Source organism: Rhinolophus sinicus, linkage group LG03 (genome assembly GCF_036562045.2).
Source record: "Rhinolophus sinicus isolate RSC01 linkage group LG03, ASM3656204v1, whole genome shotgun sequence".
Lineage (NCBI taxonomy): Eukaryota > Metazoa > Chordata > Mammalia > Chiroptera > Rhinolophidae > Rhinolophus > Rhinolophus sinicus.
The window spans coordinates 101,124,445-101,145,354 of NC_133753.1; the positions used below are offsets into that span (position 1 = coordinate 101,124,445).

General features: G+C 49.0%; 1 protein-coding gene across 10 annotated transcripts in view; it reads left to right on the forward strand.

Annotated features, from left to right (window-relative positions):
* CUX1 (cut like homeobox 1) overlaps positions 1–20,910 on the forward strand; it is a 346,923-nt gene that overhangs the window by 175,563 nt on the left and 150,450 nt on the right. For all 10 annotated transcript variants that reach the window (XM_074328379.1, XM_074328380.1, XM_074328374.1 and 7 more), the window contains exon 4: positions 12,741–12,819. In XM_074328379.1, coding sequence (XP_074184480.1) covers positions 12,741–12,819 — 79 coding nt within the window. The remainder of the gene's footprint in view (positions 1–12,740; positions 12,820–20,910) is intronic.

Here is a 20,910-nt window from a genome sequence, read left to right on the forward strand (position 1 = left end):
CTGTTAGGGAAGGAGCCTAGGGGCCTACCTGGGACAGAGCTGTGCTGCTCAGGGAGCCCCTCCAGCTCCTGTTTCAGACACCCCCCCCCCAACCCTACCCTCGGCCCCATTCCTCCTCAGGTCTGAGACCATTGGTGTTTGGGGACTGGGGGGAGCAAATCTGACCTGGGGGCAGGGCCTGGCATCCTTCCCGGGTAAACTCTGAGTGTGTGTTTTCTTGCAAAGCAGTAGACTGGTGCCACTGCCCACAGAGCACAGCAGCGCCCTGCAGTGGGCACATGGGGCTCAGAGGCCTGCTGGCTGGGAGCACTTCCTAGGATCCGTGCTGGGCTTGGCACCTCGGGATGGGGAAGCAGACTCCGTGCGAGGGGCACACACGCTGCTCCTTCCTCCGCCACTCCCTTGCCTCCTCTGCAGTGTTCCCTCCCGCCTCTGATCCTTCCCAGGGAAGCAGCTTAGAGCAGCAGAGGGAGCCAGACAAACCACAGGTGTGGAAACCGGACAGATCCTAGATTTGAATCCTGACATCCTCCTTTACCAGTGTGCCCTTGAATGGGTCGTCGTAGTTTCTCTGTCTCATCCTTATCATGAAACACCTGCCCTGCAGAGTAGAGATGTTGTATGTATATATTTGAAGATCATGCAACTGGACATGAATCCATAATTATCTCCAAATAAAATATTAAAAATTAAAAACTGAAAAAGGATGCTGTATAGCAGTGTTGGCTGGTAGTTCCAGCTGGACCTCTGAGATACCGGAGCTCCCCCCAGAATCAGCCCCAGCCTTCAGGGGCTCTCGCTGCACATCTCTCCATCCATGTTCCCTGAGCCACTTGGGGGCCGAGGTTCCAAACTTTGGCTCCGGCCTGGGCCCGTCTTCCTAGATCAGGCCCCCCTGGAGCTCTTCCTTTGGGCCTTTTACAACTTAAAACCTTCACCCACCCCCAAACCCACTCACCTCTGCATTCCGCATCTCCGTGGTGACCAGCCCCCCAGCCACCCTGGCTAGAACTCTGGGAGGCTCCTGGTCACCTTCAGACCCTGTGGATTCTGCTTCCCTCACCTCACTCTGACTGGCTCCCCACTTCCCAACACACTACTTCCTCCGTCTCTTTCCTGGACTGTCACTCCCAACCCCTCAGGGACTCAACCTCCTGTGCAGTCGCCTTCCCATCCAATGATCACCTCACTTCACTCCTGACTGACATTCTCAGGGACTCCCAGTACCTTTCTGCATAAAGCTGCCGCCCCCTGGCTTAGCTTCCCTCCCCCATCAGGCCTCTGCCTGCTCTTTGCCCTCCTGCCTCCCTGCTCAGCCCCTCTGCTCCAGGCACAGCAGGTCTGCATTTCTCTGAACAGGTCCTTCTGTTCCAGCAGCCTCCTGTCTTTGCTCAGGCGCCCCTCCCCCCCAAAGCCCTGCCCCTCCCACCACCACGAAAGAAGCTGGTCTGTCATCTTGAAAACTTACCGTAAGTGTGCAAAGCACAAGATGCAGAACAGTATCTATAATCTACCACTTGTGTTTTGTTTTCTAAAAAGGAAGACAGTGTCGGTATACAGATGCTTATAAATACACAAAATATTTCTGGATAGATACACACGAGAATCTTTGCCTGTGGGCCAAGCAGCTGGGTGGGCATGGATAGGACGGAGACCTACTTTTCACTGTATACTTTCCTTGTGGTGGTGGAGGGGGACATTTTCTTTTTACAATTAAATGGTTTTTAGTGTATTCACAAAGTTGCACAACCATCACCACTATCTAATTCCAGAGTATATTCATTATGTCATAAAGAAACCCCAAACCCATTAGGAGTCCCTCCCATTCACCCCACCCCAGACTCTGACAACACTGATTTACTTACTTTCTATCTCTATAGATTTGACCATTCCCAACATTTTATGAAAATGAAATCATAAATATGCGGTTTTTTGTGACTGACTTCTTTCACTCATCGTAATGTTTTCAAGATTTATCAATGTTGTAGCATGTATCAGCACTTCATTCCTTTACCTGGCTGACGAATAATCCAGTGTACAGACATGCCACATTTTACTTGTCCATTATCAGTTGATGGCCATTTGGGGTTTTGCCACCGTTTGATGATTATAAATGGTCCTGATGTGAACATTCAAATACAATTTTATGTCCAGATATGTTTTCCTTTTTCTTGGGTATGTACCCAGAAGTCGACTTGCTGGGTTATGTAGTGACTCCATGTCTGACATTTTGAGGAACTGCCAGACTGTTTTCCAAAGTGGCTGCATCATTTGACGTTTGCATCCGCAGTGTATGTGAGGGTTCCAGTTTCTCTAAAGCCTCTCTAACACTTACCATTATCTGTCTTTTTGATCATAGCCACCTTAGTGGGTGTAAAGTGGTGTTTCCTTGTGGTTTTGGTTTACATTCCCCTAATGACCATTGACGTTGAACATCTTTTCATGGGCTTATTGGCCATGTATATCCTCCTTTGAGAAATGTCTATTCAAATCCTTAGTCCACTTTTTAATTCAGTTAGTTGTTCAGTTGCGAGAGATCTTTATGTAGTCTGGATACTAGTCCCTTATCTGGTACATGACGTGTAAAAATTTTCTTCCATTCTGTGGATTATCTTTTCATTTTCTTGCTGGCATTCTCTGAAGCACAAAAGTTTTAAATTTGATGAAATCCAATTTATCTTTCTTCGATTGTTTCTGCTTTTGGTGTCATAGCTAAGGTCACAAAGATGTATACCTGTGTTCCCTTTTAAGAGTTTTGTAGTTTTAGCTTTTACATTTTGGTCTTTGATTAATTTTGAGGTAATTTTTAGATATAGTGTGAGGTAGGGGTCCATCCATGTTCTTTTGCACGTGGATAACCAGTTGTCCCAGCATCATCTTGTGAAAGATTGCTCGCCCCCCTCCCCTCCTATTGAATTATGTTTTTACTCTTGTCAAAAAGCAGTTAACCATAAAATACAAAGGGGGAAAAACAAAGCAGTTAACTATAACGTGAGGGTTTATTTCTGGACTCTATTCCACTAATCTCTATGTCTGTCCTTAAGCCAGTGCCACAGAGTCTCGGTTAATGGAGCTTTGTACTAAGTTTTGAAATTGGTATGAGTCCTTCAACTTTGTTTTTCTTTTTCAGGATTGTTTTGGCTATTTTGGATCCCGTGTATTTCCCTATGAATCTTAGGATCAACTTGTCAGTTTCTGCAATGAAGCCATCTGGGAATTTGATAGCCATTGCATTCATTCTGTAGATCAATTTGGGACTTTTGCCATCTTAACAATATGAAGTCTTCCAATCCATGAACATTTCTTAATTTCACTTTCAGATGGTTTATGGCTAGTGTATATATAGGAAGACAATTGATATTTGTGTATTAATCTTATATTGTACAGCCTTGCTGAATGTTGTATATGTTTTTATACCTTTAAAATTTTCCACTATATACATATATTATCTGTTCACAAAAAATAGTGTTTTAAAAATCCCAGGTAGGTGTACATCATCTGGGAAGCTTTCCCCACAGTCCGGCTGTGGTTTACTTGCGGAGGGATGAGGGGACGGCACCGCCCATCCCTCTACGAGTAAAAATAGAAGGCTCTGGATAGGGCTGCACGCCGTCAGGCACATTTTAACCACTCTGTGAAGGATTGTATTGACCAAATGATGGAATAAATAAACTAGTAAGTGAGACGGGCAGCTAGCACATTCCACCTCTGAAGTGCTCCGCTGTTTGCAGAGGTTTTCCTGCTGTTAAGCTGTGATCTGCCTTCCTGTAGCTTCTACCTGTTGGTTCCGTTTTTGTACTCTGGGGAGAGAGAAGGTAGCTAATCCTTCTTCCCCACAACAGCCCTTCAGATATATCTTGACAGCCAGAATGTCAGTTGTACATGAAAGGGCTTTGTGAGCTGGAAAGGAAGGCAGAAATGCTCGTTGCTGTTCTTATTGTCTTTGTATTATTGTCATACTGTCCCTGCCACAGATCTTCTCTCCGTGATCTCACATCCTCACATCCTCGTTTTGCCTCTCGTTCTTCCTGGCACCATCTTCTTCTGGACTTCCCCAGTGTTCTTAAGAACCTTGGGGGTGGGGGTGATTAAGGAATGTTTCCATCAGTGTATGTAAAACACAGCTTTGTGTCATTACAAGGTCTATACTGCATTGCTTTTATAACCAAAACTGCCCATGGGATTTGTCCGTCCTGCTTTGAGCACTGTAGGGGTTTCCAGTAAGTCCTCTTGTTGGGGAGTGTCGTGCACATGATTCTTCCTAAGTCACATCCATCCGGGTGTCTCAAGTCATGAACGTGACCTTGAGAAACAAAGCTGGTGGGAGCAGTGGGCTCCCGTGCTCGTTCCAACCTCTCTTCTCTCCACATCTCTCCAGAGGTGACCAGGGTGCTCCAAAGAGGGGCTCCCTCCACACCAGGTCCTCTCTGGTCTCCCCATAGAACTCTCAACAGCAGTGGCAGGGCTAGTACTTACCAAACGTTAAGTAAACGTGTAGCTAGAGGAGAATTACTGGGCTCTGTCTGCTCTTGTGATCTTCCTTCAGCAAACACATCTGTTCCTTTTACGTGGCTGTGTTCAGTTAAAATTAGAACTCCGAAGCTGCAGACACGTCTGTTTTGGACAGGACCTACGTCGTTCTCTGTTGACTTCTGGTATTCCGGGTGACTCTTCAAATCGTATTTTGCTCTTGAATGGTTCTGCACACAGAGGTAGAGGGGGACGAAACTCTTCTCTCGTATCCCCGGGCGCCTGCTGATCCTCGTTGGCCTGTCGTGCAGCAGGGCACATCGATTTGAAAATTCTGCTAATGGGATGTGTTTATTTCTAAATCATTAGCTTATAAATTCCCGGGGTGCAGGCTAGTGGATTATGTCTGAGTGCCCCGTTGTCACTGTGGTGTCTTAAATGTTGTCTAAGTGTCTTCGTCCCTCAAGACTTTAAGCATTTTGGTTTTCTGATAGCAAAGGAGGACAACCTGTGGTGTAGTGGAAAGAAAATGCTGGAATTGGATTTCTTGGGGAAGTTCCTGATGTTCAGTCGGTTTCTGTACACTCCAGACCATGTCTGATACTTAATGTGGGAGGTTCTCACATTTCATGTTACGACATCTCAGCAAGGAGGGAGGTATTCACCAAACCAATGAAGAAACCAAGGTGTACAGAGTTCAAGTAACCCGCCTCCAGGTCGTTCAGCAAGCCCGCGCCGGGGCTGGGTGCACACCCGCCTGTGTGCCTTCATAGCACACGTTCTTTCCACCAACCACACGGCCTCCGGCCCCAGGCCAGCCTCAGTGCACTGTGCTGGGGGGTCGTCATATCCTTGGTTGGAGTGGGGGTTGCTTAGGGGCCCGGTTCGGAGTGACCCAGTAAGTGTTTACATCTGAGAAGTGGCACTGCCAATATGGTGGCTCCTTCACCATTTACAGCAACCAAGATTTATTCTCCCCACTTGTCAGACAAAGAAACTGAGGAACAGAGAGGTTAGTTCATGCTGGAGCTGGGACTCAACCCTGCTCTTCCACTGCCATATCCAGGCTCGTGGCCCCAGCTGGCATTGCTCTGCTGCTCCTTTGCCTGGTGAGGCCTGGGCGACAGCCTGAAAAGATGAGCCTTTCCATTTCAAATTACACAGCATTCAGCCAGCATCAGGACCAGTCTCTGTTTCATACTTTTTGGGTGATCCCTGGGCCTTTGTTTGTATCTGCCTCACAGCTGGTGTGACAAGGGACCCTGTGTGTGGCCTGTGGGGAAGGCCCCTCTGGGCAGCATTGGGGTGCCTGCAGCAGCCCACTCTGTATAGCATCCTTCTCCCTGGGAGCTACGTGTGTAGCAGTGGTGCACACAGGCGGAGGCCACGCTCAGGGAGGTTGTGTGGGCCAGTGGACAGCAGAGCCCTCACAGTAATAATTGCACCAGCGAGAGTGTTCTGTGCCCTTCAAATGCTAGGTCCAGTCGTAGGCACTTGGCACACATGCCTTTTTAATGCAATAGTCCCCCCTTATCCGCGGTTTCACTTTCCATGGTTTCATTACCCGAGGTCAGCCACAGTCCAGAAATAGTAAATGTTCAAGTCCAGAAATAAGTAATTTATAGGTTTTGAATTTTGTGCCCTTCTGAGCATCATGGTAAAGTCTCCCACATCCTGTTCCAGCCGGACAGGGACCCACCTGTGTCCAGCATCTCCTGCCCGTTAGCCAGCGGCCGCCGTGGGCAGCAGATCAGCTGTTGCAGCGCCTCAGTGCTTGTGTTCAACTTACCTTATTTTACTGAATAATAACATTCACATAACTTTTATAGCAGTATATTGTCATAGTTGTTCTACTTTATTATTACTTATTGTTGTTAATCTCTTACTGTGCTTAATTCATAAATTAAACTCTGCCATAGGTGTTCTGTTAAGGAAAAACAGTATATATAGGTGTCGGTACTATCCCTGGTTTCGGGCATCCACTGGGTGCCTTGGGGCATATCCTCCGAGGATAGGGGGTCTGCTGTACTCACAGCCCGTGAAGAGCTCTTCTTTTCTCCACTTTAGCCATGACCTCACCTGGCTAGTTCACCTCCAGCCGCGAAGCCCCTCCCTGCTCTTTCCCCTGCTGCGGCTGCCACCAGGAGCCGTGTGCTAAACTAGATCAGAGCCTGGCTGCCATGACTTCCCAGTGTTGAGACTAGACTACACTCTGGTGGGTAGTAAAAGCTTTCCTTAAAGCTTTTCATTATAGGAAACTGCCTTCTCCGCTCTGATCTTCCAAAGTAATCAATGCTGCAGAATTCAACAGTGCGTTTCAAGGAATCCCTTGGCCTGTGCAGCCTTCTCTGCCTGAAATCCACCCTCACTCATTCACAGACATTTCCCAGGCAGCCTCCTTTGCTAGTGAAGACCTGGGTACAGGGGTAGAGAGAGGAAGGCACCTCTGCCCAGGCCTAGAACAGCCCACAGGGTGGTGGAGAGGAAGCTCACAGACATGGGTCATCGTCACACAGTGTGGGAAGTGGCAGAGAGGGATTTACAAAGAGCTCAGCTGGCACAAGGACCAAGTGACCAGTGGTGGCTGGGAAGTCCGGAGGACACCACAAGGCGGCATGAAGGGAGAACTGGCGAAAAGGCATTCTGGGCGGAGGACATAGGGCGCGGAGCCCTGGAGGCGCGAGGGGCATGAGGTGTTAAGGGGACCGAAGCTTGTTGTGGTGAAGCATCATCAGTTGGCAGCGTAAGCAAAAGCCGTGTGGGGAAGGGTTCTGGAACTCCAGCCTAAGGATGTCGTTTGGGAGTGAGGAGGAGCCGCAAGGCACGGTCGCCACATGTTCTCTCTGGGCTCTAGGACAATGACCAAGGGCCACTGAAAGACTCGTCACCCCCATGGAGAGGCTGCAGCTAGGGAGACCCGATGGGACTTGTCTGCAGTGTCCAAACAGGAAATCCTGGGAGCTTCAGTTAAGGCTGAAGCATCAAAAGAGGGAAAACCTGACATCAGGGGTCGAGAAAGCACCCACGTGGAAGGGGCCCTGACACCACAAGTCACGTGGCCGTGGGTAGAGACGTGCAGTATCTCCTACAGGGAGGATGAACAGAGATTGGGAGCAATAATTCGACAAAACACCATAGACAACTCTGTTGTTACCCAAACAGTTGGGTACTTCCTTACTCTTCTGTATGTTAGCGATGTCTCAGGTGATTTTTATGAACTTGGTCTCCAAACATGGCCTTACTACTGTAAGCAAATATTGATTGTCTGAGATTTAGAACCTTTCCATAGACCTTTATTTTTTTTTAACTTAATTGGTATTCCAAAAAAAAACCAAACTCAGCATTATAAAGTGCTGTTGCTGGAAAGGTAACTGTTGGGTCCAGGAAACTTGCTGTAGAAGTCCCTGGGCGTCTTGCTGGAGTGAGGACGTATAGCTCACTGCAGAGCATGCTCTCAGGTGTAAGCAGCAGAAAAGATGGTTCCAGTGCTCTGACTGCAGCCAAGTGGCTGTCATCATATCAGCACGTGAAACAAATGCTTACTAAACAAACCACTCTTTACATATTAAGCATTTTCATAAAGATTTAAAACTGGATACCTCAACCATTTGCTCACTTCTGTGGACAAAACAGTTGACCAATTTAGATAAATTTTCATTCACGCAATGAAAATGTATTGAACACCTACTATGTTCTAGTCTCTGTGAAGAAAGGCTGCTGAGTCGAGAGCATAGTTTGGGCTTTCAAGGAATTTAGCCTCTCCCAAGGGGGTCTTATCGGCAGTTCTGGAACAGCCCCCGTGGTTATGGGCGTGGCTGCAGCAGGAGCTGGGTCAGAGGAGCCTCCAGGATCAGAGGAACATTCCTAGGAGGCGCCTTCCAGGCTGCGGGGAAATTGCTCACGTATTCAGGGAACAGGGAGGAACCGGGTGGGGCTGGCGTGGGAGGCGTGGCAGGAGGGGAGGCTCATCCCTGGAGCAGAACAGGTTTTCCCCAGGGCCTGCGCCGCAGCAGTCAGAATGCCCCTAGATCTGCCGCAGTCCTGCCACCTGTCCTTGCCTCTTCTGAGAATGGCTGTAGGCAGTCAGGATGGCAAGCGGAATCTGTACCTCAGGCTGAATGTCTAACTTCGCTTCATCCTTTTAACCTGTGCCTTCAGACCTCACCATAAATCTTTTCTCATTCACACGTCTCCTCCCCTCGTGTGAGGAGGCGCCACGCCAAGCCCCGACTCCCCATCCCAAAGGCTGGCAGCGCACAGGCCTGAGTACCTGCAGCAGGCAGGCATGGAGGGTGGGGGGCATGAAGATGAGGGTGACAGTCTTTCCTCCCAACTCACAGAATGACAAGGGGACAGACAGGGCCTCGCTTCCTGGGGGCTGTGGGCCCCTAAAAGAAAGCTCTTGCACATGACAGATTAATTGTTGTGGAGCCCTGCCCTGTCCACACACTGAGCGCTTTATTCACACAAGCTCGGCTAACCACCCATGCCCGGGAGGCAGCCTCTCTCACCTCCTTGTACAGATAAGGCCGCTCAGCCTGGCTCAAGGTCCACCTTCTTCCCTCCAAACTCAGAACCGTGCCTGCTGGAGGGAACTCCCACACACATTCTGGGGAAAGTGGGGCTCACTCTGGGCCTCAAAGCACAGGTCAGTCTTCAGCAGGCAGAGATGCGAGTGAAGGGCATTCAAGTAAGAGGACACGTAGAAATAGGACGTCCCGGACACAGCAAGGGAAAGCCCACCACAAAGAGGAAGCTGGAGAAAATAGACCAAAACTCAAACAACGAGGCCCGGTCCTGGACAAGGGCACTGGCCGTGGGAAGGAGTCCAAAGAGTGAACAAGCAGAGAAAGTATCAAAATGCCCAGAATCAACACATCCTTCCGGGTTTGGAAATTTTACAAGGGGGTCGGGGGACCTCATCGAGTAGAAACTCAACATGCGTGGAGCACTCATCACCTCTCTTACGAAAACTCATTGTGCTGTTGTTTAACAGATAAATTCAATTCATTGGCCTGACTTCGTTCTCTCAGGACTGGGTTTGAATGTTCTTGCATTTGTGGAAAAGGGAACAGGAGGAGGGCTCAGAAGCATGGCCCCTGTATTAGTTTGCTAGGGCTGCTGTAACCAAGTGCCACAAAGTGAGCGACTTAAACAACAGACGTTTATGTCTCACGGTTCTGGAGGCCAGAAGGCCAAGATCCAGGTGTCCACGTGGTTGGTGCCTCTGAGGGCTGTGAAGGAGAACCCGGTCCAGGCCCCTCCCCTGGTTTCTGGTGCTTTCCTGGTGATCTTTGACGGTCCTCGCTTGTGGATGCACCACCCCAATCTCTGCCTTCATGTTCAGGTATAGATCTCCCTGTTGGGTGTCTGTCTCAGTGTCGAAATTTCCCCTTTTCATAAGTCCTACTGGATTAGGGCCCACCCTAATGATCTCATCGTATAGAAACTTGATCACCTGCAAAGACCCTATTTCCAAATAAGATCACGTTCATCGGTTTTGGGGGTTAGGACTTGAACATCTTTGGGAGGGGGGATACAATTCAGCCCATACCAGTCCCCAAATATGCTGTGTGGATCACCAGCCCCCACCTTCATGTCCCCATCAACAGTGCAGACAGGAGACTGGAGGTGGCATTTTAGGAGCCTGCTGGATCCCCTTCTTTGCCCACCACCGAGACAGTCACCCTCTGTGAGGTCAGTCAGAGTACCCGGGAAGTGAGGGTCTCTGTGGGTATCGAGAGGGGTGGAGAGCAGCCAAGGCATCTACCCTGCTTTCTGGGCAGACTGCTCCCCGTGGGCTTGCACTCTCAGGCAAGACAAGGACCCAGCACACAGCGAGTGTTCCAGACATCTGGAGAGGCAACTCCAAATCCATTATTACTCAAAACATCTGTGTATGTGGTAGTTAGGTACAGTGGAAATAGTACTAAGACATTTTCCAAAATTTGTAATAGATACTGTAAAAGATTTATGAAAGCACAATATGAAATTTTACGTATGGTTTGATTTCAAATATACATATACATGTTTTTAACAGCTTTCTTGAGATACTGAGATACGCACATACCATATAATCCACCCATTTAAAGTCTGCAGTTCATTGACGTTTACTGTACCGGTAGTCACGAAATTATGCAGCCATCATCACAATCAATTGTAAGACATTTCGCCACCCCAAAAAAGGAGCCTTGCCCCCCTTAGCTGTCATCCTCCAAACCCCATCCTCTCTGTCCCCAGCCCTAGACAACCATACATCTACCTGCTGTCTCTTTAGTTTCCCTATATGCGTATATATTTTTTAAAGTAAAAAAAACAATTGAGGGGAACTACAGACCAGACAGAGGGTGACTTCTACCAGTGACTAGCAGAAGTATGATTTTAATTTTCTTCCCTTATTTTTGATATTTTTCTCATTGTACAATGAGCATGAATTGTAATAATCAGAGAAAAAACATTATTTTAAAAATAGAGAACTGTCTTGTCATATGTAAGTAGCCTTATGGATTATTCTGAAAACTTCTCCAACACCTAAATCACAGCCTTATTTTATGGGGGGGTAAAAATGTGTCAAGTTCCACACAGCTGACTTCGGATAGCAATTTCGGAGCATAGTTGTGTGAAGTGGAAATGCTTGCATGGCACCGGTGTGTGTGCTCTGCGTGGGATTTCCTGAGACCCAGCTCCCGCATCACGGTCTTCCCGCCCCTCATTGGGTGACCTCTCTGAGCCCTCAACAAATTGTGGCTTGTCTCAGGTGAGAGGTCCTGTAATTAAACCACATCCTTTTTCCTCTTTAATAACATTGGAGACGGAGAGTATAATTCTGTGAGGGGACAGGAGGAATATATAATTTAGTGTCCTTTTTCTGAGCCAGTATGTACTTCGAGCATGTAGCGTCTTGTATGCTACATGTGTAAAAGGGATCTGTTGTCTCAGCAAGTGTGTTCTGTGAGCAAAATGCGTCCTGAGTCCGTCACATTCGGAGGCTCTTTGGATGTGTGTCCAGCACACTCGGGAGTTCCACGTGTCACCGTTCTCTGATGAATAGACTTTACCCTGGAGGAAAATTTGCTCAGCTGGGTTAGTTCACCAAGCAAACTGGTCCTGGCCAGCAGCACAGACACGCGCCTGCTGCCTGAGCTAGAAACCTGGGCGCCATCCGTGACTCGCCTGGTTCTTCTGTGCCTCACGCCGACTCAGTTGGACCTTAATCTCCATGATGGGCCGCCTCTCCTCGAGTCCCAACCCCCTGACCTGCACACTGCTCACCCAGGCGAAGGCAACAGCCTCTGAACGGTTGCCTCCTTCCTGTCCCCTCCTGTCCTTCCACTCTTATGGCCAGACAGTGAAGGTCATCTTCCTGCACGAAGGGCACCAACGGCCCAGCATGATCGGACGCCCTCATCTGTCCGGTCTCGTCGCCCACCACCCCTCCCATGTGTCCACGTTCCCCCCGCAGCAGACCCCCACATTCCCTGGTGTGCTGCAGCCCCCCTCATGGAGTCTGTGAATTCCATGGTCAGAACACTAGCGGACACGTGACTGTCCTAAAATAGAATGCAGAACCATGTGCGTGGGTGTGGGTGTGTATTTCCAGGGGACGGTCCTTGCTTTCCTAAAATCCCTAAAGAGGATCTGTGAACCCCCAGGTTTAAGAACTCTGCTCCAGATGTCTGAGTGTGTTCTTCCCCTTTCGTATGTGTCTCACCTTTCCAACCTGGTGAACAGCTCCGAGGACGCTGCTCAGACATCACCTGCTTTCCTGCTTGATGTCCCTTTCTCCGTGTCTCTGTGTCCCTGCTTACGTAGCACTTTCCAGCTGGGATTTTATTACTTATTTACCTACCTGTTACCCCTCCTGGCCCACGGGCTCTTGGGTAGGAGCTGCCCCTCTCTGCCCAGGACACGTCAGTTCTTAGCAGATACTCACAGAAGAAGGAAAGAGACCAAGAAGGGCGCTGCTCTCTACTCTGTGAAAGGACCACATGCGGTTGGGCAGTGGCACTGAGTGCTGAGAAGATTTCAGCTCAGAGTGCTGCCCCGGCCTCGCGCACCCTCCAGGGCTGGGCCCATGTGGATTGTCTGCCTTTCATGTGTTTGTGGACATTTCCTCTAAGAGCTTGAAGGCCCAGCTGTTTGGCATTTACATGGAGAAATCAGACTTCCATTTGTCGTGGGAAGTCACTAGATGCGTAATGATTTTTAAATGACCTCTTGACAAATTCTGAGCTCTTTGTTTTTCTTTTCTTTCTTCCATTCCCTTTCAGATTGATGCACTGAGTAAAAGAAGCAAAGAGGCTGAGGCAGCCTTCTTGAATGTCTACAAAAGATTGATTGATGTTCCAGGTAAGCCCGTGCCCTGATAGCCCACTAGCGGGCATGGTGTCTGGAGACCTGGTGGGTTCCAGTCTTATTCTTCTCAGCTTTCCTAAGCAAATTACGCCATGAATGGCAACTTCCCTGTGAAACTGAGGAGTTCTGGGATCGTGAATTTTCCAAAACCCAGGCTTTGGGTAAGTATGGAAATTAGATGCACATTCGTTAAAGTAAACACATAACCTCCAGTTGATGCCTTTGTGAATATAGAAACTCAAATCCGTGTGGCTACCTGTAGCTTTGGTATAAAATGTGGCACGTTTCACGGAGAAGAAATAGAACTTTTGTGTGTGCTATTCAGATGTCATGGGTGTTTGTGGTTCTGGACGGACTGATGTCATATTCAGGAACAGCCCGAATAGGGCACCTAGAATGCCTCACTCCCCTCCCAGGTCATCCAGGGAATCAGTGACCCCTGGCCAGGTCTTTCTCTTATTTAAGGCTAATAGCCAAGGGCAAGTGGTAGCCGATTAGCTACAACCACGGATGTGGAGTACTGGCATCACTAGAACTACTTTAAAAAGCAGAGCAGAAACAGGCCTCCTTTATATCTGCACTTGCATTCTAATTCAGGTCTATCGTGGGCTTTGCTGTCCCCTCTGGGAGCTGGGTTAATAGAGGCTACCCAGGGCCTTGCTCTGAGGTCGTCATCACATTCCTTTTCCTTTTTGGACCTCAGTTTTCTCATTTGTGAAATGGAATGGTGTAGGGGAACAGCCTAGTGATAGACAATGGTTTTCTTTATTCCGAACTTTTGTTGTCATAGGAGCTTATCCAGTGCTTGGTTCCAAATTCCAGCCTTTGGTTTTCTGCAGGAGGAAAGTAGGGGTTCCCCGAAGACTGACCGTGGCTCATGGAAGGCATCTTCACAGCACACGGGTCACTTGATGCCTAGCGGCGCTCTTTCTCGGGCACTGGCAGTGTGGTTGTCCCACGGCATGATCTTGTGCGCATGCGAGTTTTGTGTTGGTGACTTAGTTGAAAAGCTCATTTCATCTTTGTCAAAGACCCAGAGAGCCTTTAGGTACTATTTGCTAAATAACCTACACTGTTTTCTAAAAGTCCAGTTTGTACCTAGGTTTTCCTGTACTGAAGTTTCTAACTGGGCAGCCACTTTAACAAATTGTTGGGTTTCTTTTTCTGCAATTATTTTCCATCCTAATTTCCCATAGAAAAACACAAGACCATTGTTTTCTCATCAATGCTCCTCTTCGACTGAGCAGGCCCTATTCACGTACATATAAAATTTTTATAGAATTTTGATCATAATATTGGCACATATTTACATTCTCCTTTTTTCACTTAACATTATACCGTCAGCATTTTTCTCATATTGGTGATAGCCTTTGTAATTATCATTTTGGGCTGGAGAATTAAAGTTTGCGGTTTCAATTTAAGATGGCGGGAGCAAATGTTTGATGTTTTCCGTGGCTTTGCATAATAAAGTCCATCGGTGTGCCACATAGATCGCTTTTACCCCCATCCCAGGTATTTCTTCCTTACAAATGCTGAGACTTCACAGATATAACAAGTTCCTTGAGAAGCAGGAGCGGAGCTCAGATCCGCTACCTGTGTTTGGAAGTCTGCTTACTGCTGGGGGAAGTAATCCTGTGGCCGAGGCTGACAGCAAGGGCCTGGTCAATAGCCCTGCGTTTACTGACAGCCACACCTGTGGGGAGTCAGGGGGCCTTAGCTGTCTGTGTGCTTCAGACATCAATGCCGCCGAGCCCAGAAACACTGGTGGGCGCGTTAAGTCTTCTAGTTGCAAGAAACAGCAACTCACTCTATCTCAGAAAACTGGAGGGAGCGCTTGGGAATAATGGGACAGATATTTCAGCTACGTGCCATATGGCCAAGCTCCAGGAGCCCAGGAAGAGCCAACCAGCTGTCCCAGGAAGAGGCAGAGTCCCACTGGTCTTGGAGACTGACGCGGAAACCTGGCTGAACCAGTCCCCACTTGCCACCCCTTCTGGAAATTGTTTTCATTTGTGGGTTTTCTTGTTTCTTATCTGCTGGTCCTACTAGAATGAAAGCTCCTTGAGGACAGCTTGGCCTTCCTGCTCTGTGCCCAGCAGCTGGGGCAGGACATGGCACGTACCACTGGGTGACAATGTTGAACCACCCAAGTCCATCGACCCAGAGCCGTCCATCGACCCTTGGCATCCTCTGCAGCAGAATTCTCAGAGGGCCACATCAGTCGCTCTGAGAGCTTGATCTCCGTCCATTTCTCACTCCTGACTCAGCTTGCATCCCCAGCAGCCTCCAGACATTCCCCCTGGGAGGGCTGACGGGCACCCTGAAACTACCCAGTCTGTCCGAGGAAACCGCCAGGTCTTCCCCCTGAGTCGGGCCTTGTGGGGGGCAGCACTGCCTCCCACCCAGCTGCTCACGCAGAGCACCGAGTCACCTGGTCCTGGCCCTTCTACCTCCAGGGTGTTCTCAGTTCCATCCACTTCTCTCCATCGCAGCTCTGCCCTCCACTCCGCTGGTCAGGCCACCCGTCTCATGTTGTCAGCATCGCGCCGCGGGGCCTTGTGCTTGCCGGGCTGCTTCTCTCCAGCCCCTTGTCCACACTGCTGGCCGGCCAGGTCCCTTCTCAGTTCATCGCCTCCTGCTCTCCTGGGTTTACTTGTTGAGACACTGCTCCCCAAGCTCCCAGGTCCGGCTCAGGTGAGCCCTTCTCACGCACGCCCCACTCCCAGCGCGCTGTGCTTCCCTCTGTTACAACTACTTGGTACTCAGCTGTTTTCCTTCCTGGCTGGGCAGAGTGACTTCACCCTAATTATTTGCCTAGTGTCCACCCCACTGCCTGCCATGTAGCAGAAACTCCGTAAATGTTTGTCCAGTGAATGGATGACTGGATCAAATTATTTCTTCAAATGCTTTCTGGGGTTTTCTGGTCCCAGGCTCTAATTATTCACATTGAACCCTCCACCTGAAGCTGACACTTTCCACTGAGGGAGAGCACGCTGGAGCATTCTAACAACCTAAATGGCAAGAGAACAGAATGTATCTTGGAGTGGGAGCTATGTCATAGCTCTCTGAACTCTCATTTTACCGTCATTCGATAAAGATTTACCTGCCTACACCGATGTTTACATGACACCCAGCCTTCGGGCTGTTCAAGGGAAGAGAAGCAGTGGGTCATCCCCGCTCCTCCCTCTTGTTCACCCACATGCCAGATCCCAAGTAATGTCATTTCTCCTTCCAGAAGTTCCTTTGTATTAAAGACACTGAATAACTGTTTAAACACATAATCATCCTGACGAGTCCTCTGAACAGTTAAAATAGTTAAGACCCTGTGTTTACCTTCTTCCGCATTTGCCACCAGATCGCCCCTCATTCCCTAATCAGTGTTAGAGTATTTTAAGACGCTTTTATTATAAATAATTTGCTGTTTTAGCCAAAGCACACTCTGCTTCCACACTGCTGTGGCTCTCGTTCCCTGGGATTTTTTGGTCAGCGCCCTAGACGCCTTCCCCTGGCTGTGTCTCAGGATCTGCGTGGAACTGCCGGGATGGAGCGGTGAGCAGTCGCCCAGAGAGCTCCCTGTTCTCGTGGACATGCAAGTCTGGTGGGGCTGTGGGCCCTCAAAAGTAATTACACAAGTAATTATTGGATTTTAGGTGTGACAAGTGCTTCGAAGGCAGAGCCCATCGGGCATGAGAGTGTGGATGGGTAGGACTGGGCAGCCTCAGAGGCAGCGCCCTGGGGCAGTGAGCCTGGTGAGCAAGAGTGGCCGGGTACCATGCCATCCAAACGAAGGCACTGTCGTTAGTCAAGGGGGCGCTGTTAATAGTTAGGCCTGAGTAAAGCACATATGTCAGTGTGGTCGGCCGGCTGCAAAGGCAGGTGGGAAGGGCCCGGTAGATTAGGTGAAGGGTTCTGGACTTGATCGAGCCATTAATGGGTTTTAAGCAAGACAACAGCATGATCAAGTATGTGTAATAAGAAAGTCATCCTGACTGCAGTTTGGACAACAGATTTGGAAGGGAGTCCAGGGTGATGTGGGGAGGTAGCGATGGGGTTGCTTGGTTTCGGGTGGCAGGAGTGAAGCTGGAGAGAAATGGACGGATTTCAGCTGTGTGGAGGAGGTAGAATGGATGGTTCAGGGCAACGAGGACAGCTGTAGCCCAGGACTCCGGTAACGCAGTGTTATTTCCTTCATCTCTCCAAACAATACTTGTTTACATGCTTCCATCTGGCTTCCAGAGTTAAAAGGAAGACCAACGAAAGTTTGGAGAATTAGCCTCCTGTCCTAATTCTGTTTCCATCTCTAATTGTTGCTCTAATTGAAAATATTCTCTGCCTTCATGGTCAACGTCATGGTCAAATGGCCATAGGAGAGCCGTTTTAGAGTCATAAATAAGTTCCAGTTTTACATTGTTAGTCTGGATGGCTTCATCTGTCAGTTTTATCATGGACAGATTTTGATGTCATCATGTATGTGATCAACAGGGATAGCTTAAACTTGCAAATATTTACATTTTTTATTGTAATACACCTCTGGTTGAGATTTGTATTTATTAATGTGCTAGCAATTAGCCACATGAGGACAAGCCACGTAGCCGTCCGGCAACATGACTTTGTAAGAACAGCTGGGCAAGGCACCTCACGCGGGGACGTCCTCTGTGACAGGCTCCCTAATCAGGAGGCCAGAGTACCTCTGCATTGGAATCTGTATTTATGGGTGAGAACAGAGTTCGGTGGCCGGCTGTCTGTGTGCAGGGTATGCAAGAAAAGGGTCAAGGTGTACTGTTTAAGTAGTCATATTCGCGCTTTCCCTCTGTCCGCGCTTTCCCTCTGTCCGCACTTCCCGGCCGTGTTGTGTACCAGGCCCTGGACCATGCGCCTAAGATACAAAATGCAGTTGAGGCTTGACCCCTGCCCTCCCTCCTGGGGCTCCTGTTTGGGTGGTGGGAGACGGCTGCAGTACCTTTGAGAAAATATTCCATAATTAAACAGGTTAAATAGACAGCCTCCATCTCCAGCTATAATGAAATGAGAATTAATACCTCTGCTCTTAAAATATGACCCTCTTAGATACGTAGCTGGAAATATTCCGGAACGGCCTCCTCTTAAAGGCTCTTGCATAGCTGGAATTTTCCTGTGTTCTCAGCAGAGTTATGATGGCATGCATAATCTGCCGGCAATTAACCTTGCGTGGGTGACTTGCTCTGCTTCATACTTTTCAGATTTTTTACAATGAGCATGTATTTATCTCTACAATCAGGGGGAAAGCATAAATCAGTAAAATACTCAACTTGAGATCTTAGTTTCTGAATAGCCCTTATCAGTGAATTACAAATAAGAACTAAGCCATGGTCATTTGAGTATTTGTCCACACTTAATAATTTCTATAAAAGACAACTGACTTTTCTGTCCCAGAAATATCTCAGTAATGGTACTTTTTTTAAGTTCCTAGAAAGGAGAAAAAGAGACAAAGTTGGGAGCTGCCTACCTACCACCTGCTCGGTGGTACTGCGGAATGCTCTGCTGTGGTTGCAGAGACCCTCTTTGCAGGTTCTCCTTGCCTGTATCTGTAGCCCCCCTATACAAAGAGAATCATCTTTTGCTCCTTGCTGAGATGTGGATTACGTCCTACAGATACAAACCCTTCAAACACAAAGGCAGTGCCTGGAAGGGTTTATTTTAAGATTCAAATCTTAGGTAGCACATTACCAATGATATAAAATATTCATTGACTCATGCGACGCTGCTAGAACTCTGTTTCATGGCTGACTTCTCTCCCTTTACGTCCAGAGGGTGACTGGCCTGTGATTGTATGTAGAAGGTGTTAGTTTTCAGAAGTCCTGAAAGAGAACTGGCTAAAGAGAGCCCGTTGTGTAGGAGGCTCCATGTGAGAGCCCACGCCCAAATGCTCCTGGGGCGAGGTTTCAGTTGGGATTCAGGAAAACCTCTCCTGGTGAATATCCCCATCGGCCTGTAGCATTTGAGGGTCGAGACGGAACGTCACTGCTTTTGAGAACTGCTTCTTAATGCTCCTCCATAAGAGTAACAGTGAGCTGGGCCTCTGTGCTCCTCCCACCGGTTTCAGGGGAGGACACACTATTGGTTACAGTTAGAAAACGCTGTTCTTTCCATTCTTCTTTCTTCTTCCTTGTATGTCCCCACTCAAGGATCCCACAGCAAAACTCCTGGAAAGAAGCGACAAAATCTTAGTGATATAGTTAGAAATACCCCCTTGCTTCTCATGCTAGGGTTTTAATCGCCAGGCAGCGTGGTGGCATTTTTGAAGCCTGTAGCGATGTGTCCGCTCCAGCTGGATCCTGCGAGGCCATGCCGGTCCGTGTATTCTAGGTCTCCAGGTTTTGGCAGAGGAGCCCAGGCCCCTCCAGAGAAAACTGTAACCTTGGTGCCCAGACGGCAGGATCCCCTTTACACATTTTCAGTTTGCCTTCATGAAACGTTTTCTTCTAAGAATGAACCACCAGCACCATAACGGGACCAAGGAAGCCGCAGCCTCAGAAAGACGCCTGCAGGACAGAGCCATCCTCTCCCCTCTGGGCCGTGGGACTGGCCGCTCCCAAGTAGCCTCAGGGACCAGACACAGGACGTAAAGCTCTACCAAACACTGGAACCTAAGCAAGGAGGCACCTCTCCCACCTCCTTGGCCAGGTTAAAACAAATGTGGGGCCTGCTCAGCCTCTCCGTTTTGTGCACCCTGTGGCTGCAGGCTGAGGAAATAGCTGTGAACATTTTAAAGAAAGGCAAACATGACAGGACGGGTGTCTGAGTCACTTGCCCCCACTTTCACGTGCTGCCTCATCTTCAGGGCTTTCCGTCTGTCCCTCGACACCGGGCTTGCATGCCAGAACCCACGAGCCAGGACTTAGGGAATCCTTGGTTCACTGGCGTGGGGCGGTGTGTCGCCTCTGTGCCCCCTTTGCGGTAACTGGGGTGGTCCTGGCACACTTGATATCTAGACAGCTTTTCATCAGTTGCTCATCAGTATTCTAATTGCTGTATGACTAATTATGCCCTGAATTCCAGTTGATTTTCTTAATGAGACAGCTGGGTTAATTATGTAATCGTATGATTACATTAGCCTAGAGTGCCCTGGCGAAAAGCAGCGTCTGCCGCACTGTGATGTCATCACTGGTGGCACTCACAAGGGGCACGTTCACCCGCTCACTGATGCGGGGGTGGCCCCGCTGCCTACAGAGCTCCTCCGCGCACACATGGTCTCGGGTTTTGTGAGGTTGGTCTTCTCAGTCCTCACCATATGTAGAAAAGCAGCTCACCACCCTCTCCTCAACCCCCGCCCCCAGCACACCGCAGCCCCACCTAATCGGAAGCCCTGCTTTACAGCCTCTATGGCCCTCCCTGAAGTTCACCAGTGTCCTCCTCCTCCTTCGGAACTTCCCTGCACCAGGACGCTGGGGCTTTATCGAGGTGTGGTAGTGATCCGGGGAATCCCAAACAAAACGTCCCTGGAGGACCGCAGTAAGTTAGCGTACAAAGTCCGCACAGCATTAGCTGGCCCCAACCTTATGCCCCCTGGCCCCCAGCCACGTCCTATTTCAGGCCTTCTTTCCCCCTGATCTCCACACACCTATTTCACTGAGAAAATACATGTGGTGGGAGGAGGCTGACATCTTGCAGCCACTGGCCAGCTCTCTGCTCCTTGTCACAGCAGAAGTTCCCGAGAGCTGGCTACAGCTCCCACCTGGCTGTACTCCCCAGGTTTTCGCAGCCGCCTCTCTTCCTCTGCAGGACTCTCCTCTTAGCCCTTTTCTTTTCTCCATTTATACTCACCCCCTAGGTGACTGCTGATGTCTGTTAGGCTCTCCAACTGCACAGGACCACAGAGAATAGTTGGTTTCCCCCCGAGCCCTCCCAGGAAGGTGAATGGCGTCCGCATATACTCAGTGGCTTGGCTTTGAATGCAGGAACCAGTCTGAGTTCCCTTCTTTCCCTCACGCCTTGTAGCCAGTCTACCAGTAAGTTCTGTTGACCCAGCCTCTACCTAGAATAGATTCCAAATTTGACCACTTATCACGTGAGCCACTGCCACCCTCATCCAAGCCACCATTGCAG